This window comes from Bolinopsis microptera, chromosome 11 (genome assembly GCF_026151205.1).
Source record: "Bolinopsis microptera isolate Bmic1 chromosome 11, MBARI_Bmic_1.0, whole genome shotgun sequence".
Lineage (NCBI taxonomy): Eukaryota > Metazoa > Ctenophora > Tentaculata > Lobata > Bolinopsidae > Bolinopsis > Bolinopsis microptera.
In genome coordinates this window covers 3,498,101-3,514,244 of record NC_087082.1, presented here as the reverse complement: position 1 = coordinate 3,514,244, position 16,144 = coordinate 3,498,101, and the positions used below count along the sequence as shown (strand labels likewise).

The 16,144-nt window shown below is 37.0% G+C and overlaps 1 protein-coding gene across 1 annotated transcript; it reads left to right on the top strand.

Moving 5' to 3' along the window:
* Nucleotides 1-1,977: 1,977 nt before the first annotated feature.
* Nucleotides 1,978-6,761, top strand: LOC134823579 (ammonium transporter Rh type A-like). Its single transcript, XM_063835114.1, has 13 exons — nt 1,978-2,280; nt 2,428-2,572; nt 2,748-2,889; nt 2,989-3,118; nt 3,260-3,404; nt 3,923-3,981; nt 4,132-4,259; nt 4,435-4,525; nt 4,916-4,999; nt 5,237-5,353; nt 5,477-5,572; nt 5,959-6,058; nt 6,341-6,761. Exons 1-13 carry the CDS (start codon nt 2,112-2,114, stop codon nt 6,426-6,428), a joined length of 1,494 nt encoding a protein of 497 aa, XP_063691184.1. The 5' UTR covers nt 1,978-2,111; the 3' UTR covers nt 6,429-6,761.
* The last annotated feature ends 9,383 nt before the right edge of the window (nt 6,762-16,144 follow it).

Sequence of the window (16,144 nt, the reverse complement as noted above, 5' to 3'; positions counted from 1 at the left end):
TGCAGCTTAATAAAATTCTAAGATATGCATGAGTCGGACTTCGGAGTTCTGAAATAGTTTGTTTGGTTTAGTAACATGCTATGATCGAATTAGCGGGTGGAAAGGACCAAAACGACGAACCATACATTTTTGGAGGGTGCGTTCTTTTAACCGACTCGGGACTCGGGTTTGCCACTAGCCGCGGGAGGTTTTTGAGGGCTCAGTTTCTAAGTTCGTTTTTACCGTCATCGATTGCAGCCTACTACTCTAGCCTACAAATCAACAAATGGTAGCCCACTGTTCAACTGTTGGAAACGTGTAATTTAAAGTGTTTATGGGGGAGGAGGTCTAATATGGAAAAATCACGCTCACTATAATAATACGTCACATGTGAACGATTCTTTACCGTGAACGATTAGGTTTCTATCATAAGATAATATAACTGCTATGGCGACAAACACCAACTAAGAAGGATCTGGTACGCTAGCCATGGTTATCTAGCTGTGTTCTGCTGAAGCCATGAAGTCTAAGTTACTATTCGCACCTGCAGATGAAATTATCTAGGAATTACTATCTGCTGGAAGTTGTTGTGAAGCGTGTTGTCTGCTTGTTAATCTAATAACACTTTAAGTTCATGTGTTACTGTTAGTTCGATGTGATACGGTAGCCAATTTTATTGTGATTGTGAGTTTGAAATATTTGTTTGGTGCTTATTTTAATGTTATAAAAATAAACAATCTCAAATGAATCAGCTAGTTCGATGTGAATCTGATAAGATGCTTATAAACCCCGTTTTCGAGGGTTATAAGTATTGCCCTGCGATAGACTTTTTTTGTCAAGAATCAATTTCAATAGTTAGAGCAATTTATGGTCCAAAGACAGTCTAAACCAGTAACTGGGCCCTAGCCACGGGGCAAGGTGCTAAGACTTTTGTATGGAGAGTAGCCAATGATCAACTGTCATGTAACTGATAATTTAAGAATGTGAACATATCCAACAAATTATACGCTCATAATTCCACTCTTACTACTGATATGATTCAATCAAGGATATAATTAGATTTTCCTACAAAGTCCAAAATTCCAGGCAGATCAGTTTGGTAAGGTGACGTGGCAGCAAGGGCAGCACATTAATTAGGTTTCACCCAAACACCCAAATATCTGATTCATTTCACTCCACTTCAGTAATAGTTTCCGTGTCCCTGTGTGTGTTTGCGTGGAATTCCGGTCTATCGGATTAAGGCAGATTTTCTTTAAAACCCCGAAGAGCCCATGTTCTACCTTCTCGATTACTTATTTATTTATTCATAGGCAAAGTTTAATTCTAATCTATTACATATTGATGAATTCCCTCCCCAAACTGCAGCAAAAAACTGAATATGAGTAAAGTTATATATAAATCAGAACCATCATTTGTAATTTCAATCATTATTCACACTTTATCGCCTAAACAACAAATGTTTACTGTGCTTGCACATTAAATCTATCATTAAATATCAGGGTGCACCCAACACCTTGTATTTCATGACAAATTCTCACTCTAATTTTAGTAGTTGGTTTATCTTCTGTCTTGTCATGAGTGGAAATTATGATTTATGAGGGAACCGCCGTATATTAATTAATTAAAAAACTGAATATTATACCAAATTTGAAATTTTAATGAGCAAATAATGTTTTAACAAATATGATACTTGAAGAAAAATTTTTAAATATTTTCTGGGCCACCTCACCTATAACTCTCTGAATTTCCTGATTTTGAAGTTTGAACTATAAGCTTCGTGGTTCAGCAATATTTGATTACACTTGGCGGGGCAAGATGTGAAAGGAATTCCTCAAATACCAGTTATAAGATAAATGAAGCGTGTGTATCACACGCACATTGATTGGAGAGGTCCAATCAACTTACACTTGGAACATTCTCAGATTCTTATTATCCTTGTTCTCCTTGTTTGTTGTTGTCTCCTTGTTCTCCTAATTTGGTTCAGATATCGTGCGACTCATTATAACAATTTGCTGATCTTGAACATTTAGACTCTTAGCTTTTTTAAAGCAGAATAATGACGTTTTCCCCTAAAAAACATTGGTTGACAACATCTCAACCAGGTCTAGTATAGCCAGAGCCCAGATTTAAGAATGACGGCGGGTGGAAAGGGTCGACGTAGTGGAGTCGATGTAGCTGCTATCGACAAGGATAACACGGCGGGGATGATGGAAACATACGGGTTCCCCTTGTGGTGCTATCCTATCTTCATCCTGGTTGTGGTTCTCTTTGCAGTCTGTACTGAGTGGGATCCTGAATTTGGTAGGTTTAACATGGTTTCCACGTTTGTAATTCTTTAGTCCACATGCTTATTGCTTATTGCTAGTGCAACTAAATGTTCATTTTAGAGGATCTAATCTAATCATGTCACCATGGCGAAGATTTTGAACTATTAACATTAACTCTCAGGAGTGGATACTGTGACAAAAGTGGGAGATAATCACATACGAACTGTGGTGGCTAATACATGGGACAGTGGAAATGTGGGCTATGCTATGTACATGGACGCTGCTGCTATGTGTGTTCTGGGTTTCGGTATGCTCTACACGTTCAGGTATGCTGTCTCATGTCATGTGACTGACTGGTTTAGACAGTTCCTTCAGTTTGAAGTTGTAGTCTGTCAAAAGTGTGGTACAGCGTGATATGCATTTTACTGACAAAGAAAAGCTTTCTGAGCTCTCTGTATGCTTCGAACAGCAGTCGAACATCAAAATTAAACTTAATTTCAGTAAATACTACGTTTGGGGCGGAGTTGGCCTCAACTATTTCATCTGTGGTTTCTCTTTTCTTTGGGTAAACGTGGCCAAGACCATTGTTAACGCTATTTGGACAGGCGACTGGGTCAAAACCAAACTCAACCTCACAGAAATGGTTCGTGCATTACACAACTTTTGTCTAACATTTATTTTCAACGAGATTGAACCCTTTTCAATCCACTTCTAATCAAACCTAAAATGTTCTTAACGTCAGGTGACGGGTTGTTATATTACTGCTGCAATCCTTATTTCATTCGGTGCAATATACGGGTTCACTTCTCCAGCTCAGATAATCCTGTTGTGTTTCATAGAACCCTTCATGATGTTGATCAACGAACACGTCGGTTAGTAAATAAATATAGCTCGACTAAATATGAGTGTAACTGTATAACTATAATCAGGTTTAGCTTTCCTAATAGATTTATTGTACCGGCAAAAATGGATTACCGCTGAATGTAAAACCTAACATAAACTTTAACTTCCAGTGTTGAAGAATATGCACGTGAAAGATGCTGGAGGTAGCTTGGTAGTCCACGCTTTCGGAGCCTACTTTGGAATTGCTGTGGCGTTTGGTATGGGGGTCAAAGCCAAACAAATACCTTCTGAGCACCGGAATACTACATACTTCAGGTGGATATCTTTACAGAGCTAAATTTCATTACCCATTGATAGAAACTATGTATATTAGCTGTGGAACTGGACAAGCTGATTAGATCAAATGTTTGCCTTCGGCATACCTTTTCATTAGGGGCCATCTACTTAGGACGTCCGCCAAAATCACAGATTTTCATACCACCCCCTCCCCTTGTCCGGGTGTGTCCGAATTTTCAAAACCACCTACCCCCTCCCCCGGACGTCCAGATTTCCAGCTACTTTTAAGAGTACAAATAAAACCAACTCAAATTCATTGTTAATAAAATTCAAAGAGTTGAAGCAAAATTCAAAAAGTTAAAATAAATGAAACTTTTTCGTTAATTCTGCCAAAATTTCCGGACGTCCGGATTTTCAGAAACCACCCCACCTCCCCCTGTCCGGATTTGTCCGAAATTCCAAAACCATCCCCCCTCCCTATTTGCCGGACGTCCTAAGTAGATGGCCCCTTAGCCACTTTAATTTTTAAGATTTATTTCTAATTTCTAATTTTTCAGTGACATGGGTGCAATGATAGGAACCGTGGTTCTCTGGATGTACTGGCCTAGCTTTAACGGTGAGTAGGTGACTGATCATTGAAAAAGATTCAACCTGTTATTAGCATCGATATTTATTACTTATTACTAGTATTCATCATAAACACTATAATTATAACATAATAATTAACACTGGAACGGTGGGATCTTGACCAGTTTCTTCAAATCAGGAGCTACTTTCTACAACGATGTGACCCTACAAGGACGAATTGTAATGAACACGTACCTTGCTATCTGTGCTAGCTGTGCCGCTGCCTTCCCCACTTCTGTTTTATGGCACAGAGGAAAGATGGAGATGGTAAGGGCAATTAATATTTTATTGATGGCTGAGATTTATACCTTAACAACCATGATATTTAATTTGATTTTCTAAATCACCACAGGTATAGATATCCCCAAAACCTCAGAAATCACCCAAGCTTTACTTTATTTTCGTAGTGTCAGAATTCTTAAACACCTATCCAAATTCTCAGATTGAGATCCAGAATGCGACCTTAGCAGGAGGAGTAATGATTGGAATGATCTGTCCCTTCGATATTGAGCCTTGGACCGCTGTCCTGATTGGTAAGAAATTTGTGTAAAATTGCTTAAGTTATTTAATTTTGTGACTCACATAAAGACAAGCTAAAAGATATTGCAGGGTACTCCAACTCCACAGACCAAATCGAATTTAGGGGTAGATCATTTTTCTTAAATGTTTGCGCCGAAATGTGTTAAACAAAGGTATGTCCGATACTAAGAAGTTGCTAATCTGATTAAGTCGTCTCACTGAGTCTCATTTGGTGATTCTAACAAAACAATTTCTCATTGTAGCTGATTAAGTGATTAGACTCAGTGATGAAGATGTGAAAATAAAAGGAGGTAAATCTTATGTGATGTGATATTTATATTTCACAGATAATTTTTCTTGAAAAAGTTTACTGAAATATTGATAACACATTCTTGCCCTCTCAGGAGGTCTTGCTGGTGTAGTCAGTGCTGGAGGATACGCTTGGTACCATCACTTCCTGGAGGAATTAGGAGTCACTGACAGCGCTGGTAAGTCACCAACAACTTACACCATTTTATATGACTACACTCTAATGTAAGTCACCTAACAACTTACACCATTTTATACGACTAGTACTACACTCTAATGTGATCGTCTCAAAAATGATATAAGTTCATTTTGCACATTTAAACCATGTATTAGGCATGGTGATACAACTGCACAGTAACTTATGATCGAGTACAAAAGCACGTTGTTACCAACCTTTAAACCTGGTATCCCCACAGCTGTTCAGATGTTACATGGTATTCCTGGTCTCCTCGGCGGAGTGTGCGCTGCTTTCGCGTGTCTTGCTGATAACCACAACTACATGTACTCCTACGACACTACGTGGACTACTAGTGGTAAGAGATATTACGAGAGTAATGTTATAGTGATGAATTAGGTCGAACAGACTTTTACAAACTCATGCAGGTTATAGTTTGGTTTTTACAGGAGCCTTGTGGCTGATATAATAATATTTTCAGCGGCCTCTGACCGTTCTCGAGGTGAACAGTTTGGGTGGATTCTCCTTGCTATCGTCTGTACCCTGGCTATCTCTATCAGCTCCGGCCTCATTACAGGTGCACATTGATAAGTTTAGGGAGTTGATATCGTAAACATCTGATTATCATTATATCATCTGTGATCTGATTAAACATACCTGTTGTACTCACGTGACCATGGACCATCAGTCTTATACGTGCAAGCAATAACAACTAGTGCTGGGTGTGTACCCATTTTTACCACCCAACTCTATATTTCACGACTTTCTAATTCTAAAGACTAAGAAAGACTAAAAGAGACCCATAATCCTAACCTCAACAATAACCTAAGATAAAATTCAAACTTTAGAAAAACAAACTTTTACCCATATCAACATAAAACCGCCCCACAATTAATGATATATGGTAAATTCAGGGATAACAATATGATTTGTGAAGTTTTGTCTGATAGAAACATCTAACAGGTTTCCTGATGAACCAGCCCTGCTGTCCAACTGTCGGTAAGAAGGACATGCTTATTGATCACGACTTCTGGGATATCCACGACCTCGGTAGTGATCCAAGGTAACTTATTTTACTGAAAATAGGGTAAAAATGAAACAAGCTCATTATTTCTTTGTACTTAATATCCGTGATTTTTTATCATTAACAATTCAGTTTCAAATCATATTTTAAATTTCAGCAGATTTTAGTTAAAAGCTTTCGGTTAATTCGAAGTAATAATCCAGGCAAAAAATGATTGAATCATTATCAGATCTTTATAAACTTTAATATCAAGTATCATGCCTCATGATTAGAATTTGCTTTCTAATTATTATACATATTATAACGATTTATTCTGCACAGGAGCAAAGTCGAGGCAAAGGATGACGGGGCCGTGTGGGCCAACCCTATGGCTGTGCCAATGCAAGCAGTCGCATCGAAGAAAGTATAATTAATTAATTTTTACTAATTAATTGTAACTGAATGAATATTTCAACTTGAGTTACGACATTAGCAATTTAGATTGGCTGATTTTACAGTTGCAGCATGCATAGAGGGAATCTTAAATGATAGTGATAACTAAGAACAATATTCCATGTGTAAACCATAGGTTAACAAGGTATGCTTACGTGATGGGTAGCCGTACTGCTAGGTTATGTATTGTTTGATATATATTTCATATTATTCTGACTAAGTTGTGTAGTACTATTGACTTATTGAGAAATTGTCATCACTATTTCTCCGAATAGAGTCAGTGATGACAATGTTCTAAATAAATAAATCACGAATCGACATTACGTTATCTTGTTACCTTCATAAGAATATTTTCATCACTAATATAAGCCTATTCAAAAAATTGAAAAATTGTACTCTTTAAGTTTTCTTTAAAGTTTTCTTTAAAACTAATTCTATAAGTTCGTATTGACCTTGGAATTCAATTTGAAAACAGGTTGAACAAAAATTATTACCCTCAGCTTGGCAATGATGTACAATGGGTAAAAAAAATGTGCAACCAAATTGGGTATTTTAGCTACATATTCCCTTACTGAAGCCGGATATCCAGTTTTTGAACGATTGAGATCGGTATTAATAACAGTTTTGAGAATAAAAACCGGAAGTACCGAACCACAAGACCATTCAACGAAGGGACAAATGTCTCTTTTTTCAAATTTTGACTGGCAATTTGCTCTCAAAATGTTATATGTCCATTTGATTTTACAGCCGTTTGTCCCGGTATTAGCATTTTACTCGTCAAACTCATGCTATTGGTACCGATTTAAACTGCATCCAGCAGGTTGAAATAGGGGAATAGTTAAATTAGATTAAGCATATTTTCATTTTGTCTAGCTCAGAAATGATACGTTTTAAAATTGATACCAAAAACGTTAATTGCCTCGTGCCTAGATACAGTGTCATGATGTCAACAATGTCATGTTAATTTTGACACAATACACATCAATAACCCATGTTATAAGATTGAACGAGAGGACCAAGATAATAGCAGATCTCACGACTTTTAGGAGTGCAGACATTCCGTTTTAGGCGATGAGGCGATATTCATATAGTCACAGCGTGATCACCGTCACATAAAAAATGTCGGGAAGTATGAATTTTCATCTAATGATATCCGTAGAATCTTAAATCGTTACCAAACACTGAACGATCAACACTCTGATCTTATTAATATAAGACTAACGAAGATATACAGGATATAAATATATTCTGGAGCATGATCATACCACATCATTCGAGATTCGAGAAGTTTCAAGCGTACAGTCAAATTTGAGACGAGCTATCAACAAAAGTTACTTGGGGGCCTTTTGAGACACCGCGCTGTATGTGGATATCCGCATGAATATTGAATATATTTCAATTTTGACATAACTGAGTTTGCAAAATATGCCGAGGGATCCTTGTGGACGGTACAGACTCAGACTGGACGTGCTACACGGGACGTGACCAGACAATATAAACTATACTGATTAAATGAAGAGACTGTATAATTATCCACGCCATCATATTCTTCATTCTGAATAACTGCTTTTGAGCTATCGGTACGGTTAGCGGTAATTCAATTAGTTCTGTGGCTCTTTAGCTATAGCCCCTCATACACGAAACATGAATCTCTTTTATTTTTATGAATATTATAGATCCTGGAGTCCATGCAGGGGTCCGTTAAATTTAGGTCCGTTATATTCGCATTTTGTTTTAGGTTTTGTTAGTCCAACATAGATGAATGAATTATACGTGTCATCTATGTTGAAAAGAGCCATGTATCGCAGTTTATAAGGAGTTAATGTCCGACTGTATAGTTAAAACTCGCAGTATCATCAGAATTGTGTCGTTACTGATCGTAGTACGATCTGATCATGGCTGGTCTCATTATCGATATTTTGGGCGGGTAATTAGTCAACAATCAATTTCATATTAGAATTGCAGTCTATGAATATATTGCATGTATATGCTTCTGACGACAAACGAGCAACATTTTAGCATTTTTTCAGTACCTTCAAGCATGACCATTGACCATAATATCCATGATCTGCAAATGAGAAATTCTATCAACAATTTGTTGAGTATTATTGTCTACCAAATCATCAATTTGCGGCCTTTCGAACACCATGGAGCATTTTTAAATTTCAGTGTTAAAATATATGTATAACTTCTATTCTTATCATAAGGGTCTTGTTTAATTCACGTTTTATTTACGTTCTTCGTTTTTAATCTTATTAATCTGGTCAGTGAGTTCTCACGACAATATGTTATGTGCATTACAGTTACACTCCTCGAAGTTGAATCAAAATTGACGTAGAAATAGAGAATGGTCCAATACTGAATTGTAAATATGCGTTTTCGAGGGTTCTGACTCTTCCAGTTCCATAATAAGTACGTGATAAATTATATCTACCGCCAACGAACTCGAAGCCTTCTAGTTCTACATGTTAATTGTTAGGGTTCCATAACTGATTACAAATAAGAGTTCGAGTATATTTTTAAAGTGAAAGACGAATCGTAAAGAATGCATTTTCCCAGCCGGAAGCCCCTGGACTGGACTCTCTTCGTGTTAGAAGATAATGCAATGAACTGCATTTTAAACTGCTGGAGAAATTTTAAAATCTAATACGGATTATGAAAGCAACGCTGGCCCTGGAGCATGAATATGAAAATAATGAGATGATACATAAGATGATAACTGTGCTAACTGCTAATACAGAAAGACATATAAGCCTGACGAGTTTTCTGTTTAAAAATTAACTGGTCAACGGTTTAAATAATTCTATCGTTGCAAATATAATTGTGGTCAATGAGAGTAAAACGAACTGAATCGCTTTAAATCACTTTTGGTAAGGATATCAGAATATAAATTAACGGTTTGAATTTGGAATTACTGGGCGGCGCTCAGCCTGTTATTCCGGCCGCTGAATCTCTATAAGTATAATTGTTTATGATCATTGCAGCCTGGGGTCCCCAGGTAACGGTCTGAATCAGTGAACCACAGCAGTATTACGGTTGAAAATTGAGTACCCTGTTTGCAGTTTGTACTGTGCATCGTTCGAATTATATTGGTATAACAGTCAGTCAAATTTAGCGTAATCTTTGTAAGGTTTAAAGTGATCTGAAGTATGTTATTTTGTAAATTGAACAATTATAAGATGTTTTTCTAGATGCAGATGCAGTCCCGGCGAGTTGTCTGCTAAGTCCACTAAATCTAATAAGCCATAAGTATAACAATTAACAAGCGGGAAACTGCGATATATTCACGATTTGGGTTGTCCTTGAACACGTCTAGACATGAACCCAGGACAAGGCATTCATTTTGATATTTGAATAAAATAATACAATATGTATTGCCTGAATACAAATACAATATTTATTGCCTGAATACAGTATGTATTGCCTAAATACAGTATGTATTGCCTGAATATTATGCCATAATTTTCTTTCATCCTGTTGAGAAAGTTACAATGATTATATTAGCATGTTTGTCTCTGGACCACTCCTCCCCGACATTACAACTATTAAGGAACTTAAAGCTACGAAGGAATTTAAAAATCACTACTATATTGAATATTCCGGATTCCCTCCTAACTTTTATAACATTCACCGTCCGCGTCACGTGCAACCATTTGTTACTGCGTTTGCTTTATAATTATTTGTGTTGTTAATATTATAACTACGCTTGATACTAGTATAGTTTGCGCCTTGCCCGAATTTGATCAAATATATAAGTATATAGATGGTAATGGTATATAACTATAAGCAGCCCATATTTAAAAATATCTCTCATGTTCATTATCATAATATTTATATTGAGTGACGCAGCGCTCTGCAACAAATTTCTTTCATTTCTCATAAATTTCTGCGTCTTTCTGGATAGATGTCGCTATAAGTATACCCTATTGGCCCTTCTATGAACAGCCCTTACGGCCTTACAGTTTGTGCAATATTCCCTCTACTGCAGCTCATGATAAGAATTTTGGCTGGGTACCATTACACTTTACATGTCTGATTCACTGATGACGTATGATTAGCAATATATTATTATAAATATATAACCAAAGTAAATAGTAGAGATGTGGTAGCTTGCCAGGTTATCAAATTACGGAACTAAAAAGTTCAGATTAGTAATAATAAAAAACCTTCAACAGGGGTTGTAAAATGAAATTGGCCCCTGAGTTTGACGAATGCAGAAGGGCCCTTGAGTATACATGGATACTGTTGAGTGTTGACTGTAAAATGCACGAAGAGGATTTATTTTTTGTTCATATTTCATTTTACAACGCTAATGATACTGATAGTAATAGTATACAATTGCATAAAGATTGAAAATGTTGATTCACTTCTTATTAGGGATGAACGGAAAAATTCGTGTACATATTAATAATTTGATAAATTGAATTGTTTTTGTTGTTCCTGAATTATCGTTCTTGATCTATTTCAATCGCTAAAGCTTTGTAGCAAAGTTTCTTATATTCGTTCAGTTTTTACCATTTATAGCTTTGGGAGCTAACTGTGTACTTTTTCAATGTTGTGATCGTTATCATAAGATATATTTGAATTAATAAATGTAGTTTCCGTACAACTGAGCTGTAGTTGTTATTGTTGTGATAAAATAGCTGACGTGTGAAGTTGGCCTCCTCTTCCGCTGGTTCTCCTTAGCAAACGCTATAGGGTTTTGTCTGGTTCACTCAGTTACTGATTTAATTTTAAAGCAAGTCTGCTATCAATTATCATAATATGAATATAAATCTAGAGTAATTTGTAATGAATAGCATATTCAAGTTTTAACGGCTGTAATTGAAATAGAGCCAGCAAAATGAATCGTCACCTTTGTCATTTTATGTCGTTACGACTTAAGAGGGAGAATTACTATTCTCTACCACTTTTCTGGGTAACTGTGGTACCATGCAGATTGCAGATTACTGTTAAAAATTATATAAATAGTGAAAATACGGTGTTTCCCTATTTCTAATTGAATCTGAGACCGTTGAGAGGGTGAGTATACGACAAAGAAGTGAGAATGAAATATTCGCTTGTAAATGTACGTGATCATCGAAATTAAAGCAAGGAATTGCGAATTTAGGAATCAAAATACGAAACATCGTGTTAGGAAGTGAATTGTATTCTTCTTTTTAATTTTATTCGGTTTTACTTTTCATTCGAGTTTCTTCTAAAAATCATCATCAAGCCACCATTGGCAGCCCCAATCCTCGTAATATCTCATAGCCACTCCCACTTTTATCGTTGTAACATCATCAGGCTTGTCCACAGCCGCCGTCGGTCAATTTGACCACGCCGCACACCGCCAGTACCATCCCCGGCGTACGACTGACGACGGTTTCGGGCCTACGCCGCGGCCGACTGGTTTAGCCACGGCGGATAAGCCTGAACATCATGCTATCCCCTCGCGTCTGAATCCGTAACCTATATAATAGTTATATATGGATTCTTTATGAATTTCCTAGTTGATTATTAATAATTAATATTCTACATTATGTCTTTATAATTATATTCACCCCTAGATGGATCAAAGGAAGATTAACTTTAATTTTTGAAAACGACTTTTAAAATCTAATTCAGACGAATCCCAGGAATTAACCCATATCAGTATCACAAAGTGAATTCTGTAAAGATTGATGGGAAGCTATATAACTAGCGCAGCCCCTTGTATTAGGGGAGTGCCTCTAATGGACTGATTTATTACATACATAATTATATACATAATTTTAAATAAAAAACCCCAGTGATATGACTCCTGAAAATTAAGTCAAATGCGATTAATCACAACAAATAAAATGGATCAGGATGGCATATCAACTTATTTTTAAACGTTGCGCGGCAAATCATAAAAATGAAATATTAATAATGCAAAAATGAAGGAAAGTTTTATCTACACATCACACTTAATCTTATAATGAGTTTATTTACAATTAAATGCGCGGAACATTTCAATTATAAACACAGCACTTTTGAGGCCTTTTTCTCACAGGTACTCACAAAATTGAACTCTCAAAATGTCGTAGGATTTTTACCATGATTCGCTACTAGTACTGGGTGTAGCTTTGGATCCTTCAAACTTAACCATACATCCAATCAACTTAATAATTTGAAGGGTACTTATTAAGTTATTTTAATAACATGGAGACAGTATGAGGATTGATGATTAAAAATGCAAATTCCGCTATAAAGGAGATTTGGGATTTGACTGCAAAATGTTACAACCTGATATTTTAATCTCAGAACTCTGCAGTTACGTATCAAAACAAACTAATTACACTAATTACGCTAATTACACTAATTACTTATCAGAACAAACTTACACCTTCCCTACGATCTAATGTGTTAGTTATTAAGAGTTTAAATTCCCAAATAGTCAGACTGAGCAGGTTGAGCTGTAGTAAAACACAGTACTGAGGTGTTAAAACATTTTCATTACTATCTTCAGTAACATCCTGAATCAGAAACTCGGTTAATATCAGTTCCTACAAAGTGTAACATTGGAAATGAAATGACACAACTAAAAACGATACCTATGAATATTTTTAAAAACATAACTTTTGTGCCCCAATGCAATGGAAAACCTTTAAGATAAATCCAATAATGGAATCCCAAACGGGTCCACGGCATTGAGCCCCAATGGACGTATAGTTCTTAGTTTCTGAATATAACGGTGTTCATCCACTTCTAGAGTTCTTGGGCTACTATTACTGAGAATTGACACTTTATAAGCCTGGTTGAAATTGTCACGTTGTTTCATGTTATGAACTTCTACAAGGTGTTTACCCAAGCTGAATCCGTCGTCGTTTTCTTCAGGGACAAACGTATTGTCCGAAATGAGTTTGTAGTAATGGGCGCGATGTTCGTTTACTCGTGCCCTTAGGGGCTGCACCGTTCTTCCTACATAGCACATATTACAAAGTTGGCAACTGAAGATGTATACAACATTGTAGCTGACACATGTACCAGACACTGCTTTGGCTCGCTGTCCATTGACTGTTATTGATGGATGTGGAGATATGATGTTACAGGTACCGCAGTGTCTGCCCCCACATGGTCTTGTGTGAGGTTGGGTTAAGTCATCCGCAAACTGTTTTGCTTTGACTAACTTCCTTCTAAATGATGTTCCAGTACGTCTGACGAATTTGAAGATAGGGCGTGATGTACCGGCTCTAGATGATATTGGGGAGCCTGGGGTGTTTCCACTTGTATGGGAACCAGATAATCCTGAGAAGCTCCTGGTTCTACTGAGTTCTGTTTCAATCTTTTTACCGATTCCACTAACTCTTGATCGCTGCCAAATGTTGAAATAACGCGGACTGCTGGTTCTGGAGACTTTGGGACCAGGACACTGCTGTTTGAGTTGTCCAGTGGTTTGAGGCATCTTTCAAAGCCTTTGACTTTTTCACTGATGTTATCTACCATAGTTTTAGGGTAGTTGGATTGGAAGAAAAAGGTTTTTAATTCATCAATTTGTTTTCGGAGTCTGTCGTTATCATTGATGATTCGCCGGAGTCTCAGGCATGCACTATAGACTATGCTGCTGAATGTATGGTTCGGGTGGTGGGAACCGAAGTACAGGTAAGAGCGAGCATCAGTCTCTTTAACATGGAGGTCTGTCTGAAGATCACCTGCGGTGTCGAAACAAAATTTTATGTCTAAGAACGCCACATAAACATTGTTATCTTCTATGATGTTCTCATCAATGTGGAGGCCAAGTTCTGCTAGCCTTGTATTGACAGTCGCGATGAATTTTGAAAACTGTCTTTTCGTACCATGGGATACTCCACAGCCGTCGTCTATGTATCTCTTGACCGATTTTACAGGTTCCATTAGTTCCGTGTCTGAATAGACTTGCTCACGCATGACATGGTATACTGCTATGTTTGCAAGTTGTACACAGATACTGCCTCCTGTCGGTACTCCTCGTTTTTGTCTGTACCACTCTCCGTTAAATTTGCCTATAGACGACTCATAGCTGAGTTCAACACTTCTTATCAACCACTCCTTAAATTTGGCGGACCATTCTGGTCTCTTTTCTTCCATGGCCACCTTGTTAGTTATTACCTACATTTATCGAAGACATCAACGGCATTGTTTTTGTAATACAAAAAGGATATAGTCTGAAAGAACGCGGTCTTTAATAATACGCCGTTAGGATCCTTAATTTGGATCTTGCAGTATTTGGGTATTCCGGTCATTTTAAAAGCCTGGTCCAGCTTGGATTTCCTGAATGTATTCACATAACCTGTTATCTGCGTACAACATACCAGGCTTATCCGCAGCCGCCGCCGGCAAATTTGGCCACGCCGCCGGTACCAACCCGGCGTACGACGGCGTGGCGTACGTGTGACTTATGTAAAATCGAATTTTTCCGTAATATGATCATTTGAAAGTTTCATTCAAAATTCGATTTCAGATTGAAAAATAAAATAAATAAATAAATCAAATTATAATCAAATTTGTGCACAGCTCAAATTTAAGTTGAATTGTCGGGGAAAAAGCACGATAATAGACCAAATTTGTGTCTTTTTATAGAGTCGATCTCACGCCAGCGTACGACTACGCTGCTGCCGCCGGTAGGTTTCGGCCCACACCGCCGCCGACTGGTTTAGCCACGGCGGACAAGCATTTACTCAATCTCCGTGAGTGATATATTTCATGATACACGTATAACATATGTGTCTCACATAATACCAGTAATATTATTACATACCGTCGAAGTATTGAATAGTTGCCCTCATATATCAATATGTATAATACTCGGTCTATGATAAAATAGACACCATTTTATTTTTATGAATCGCTTACATTTTCTAATTCCATGTCTAAAATTTTTGTTGTGTAATTTATCCACTTGGAACCATTATCATTAGTTGCATTGCTTTGTTATATTATATATAATTGAGGATTCATCTGCGATGCCAGTTTTATAGTTTTACTTTTAGGATATTTTATACTTTTTATACTTTTTTTATTTTTTATTTATAACGATATTTTTTATCCTTGATTATTTCTGATACAATGAAATTAAGTGTTCCGTGAACAAACTATGAAAGTATGATTACTACTGAAGTTGTTATACGTTGTGCGCGTGTCAGGCCAGGTAAGGGAGAATCTGGCAAGACTGACGACTGAAGTTGATCCGTCGTGTACCAACAAAGCAACAAATGTAGCTTATACTCAATGACAATCGTTCACCGGATTTGTAATTCATACATACAATTATAACTCTACAATATAATGTGTATAACTATACGCTCCTACTAAATCGCTCGCCCAAATTTTAAGAAAATTCTTGTGAAAAGGCCCTTTAGGCATGAAAGTGATCTAGATCGGTGTATTTGTGGACGCTGATTCCGAATCACCCCCCATGACGTAGGGTTAAAATGCTTCCCTGGAGAGTTATGGGCAAAAAACCGTTTTGGTCACGTGACAGGCTGGTAAAACGTGAATTCGATTATTTAGGGCTCGGGTTAGGGTTAGGGTTGTGGTTAAGATTATGGATAGCTTCGGGGTTATGATTAGGGTTAGGGTTGGGATTAGGGTTTATGTAAAACCGTTTTGTACGGCTGCAAAACCAAAAAAAACCAAAGTCACGTGAAATTTTTGGGCGAGCGATTTAGTAAGAGCCATAACTATAAGCTAAAATTGGCTCTTACTAATTCG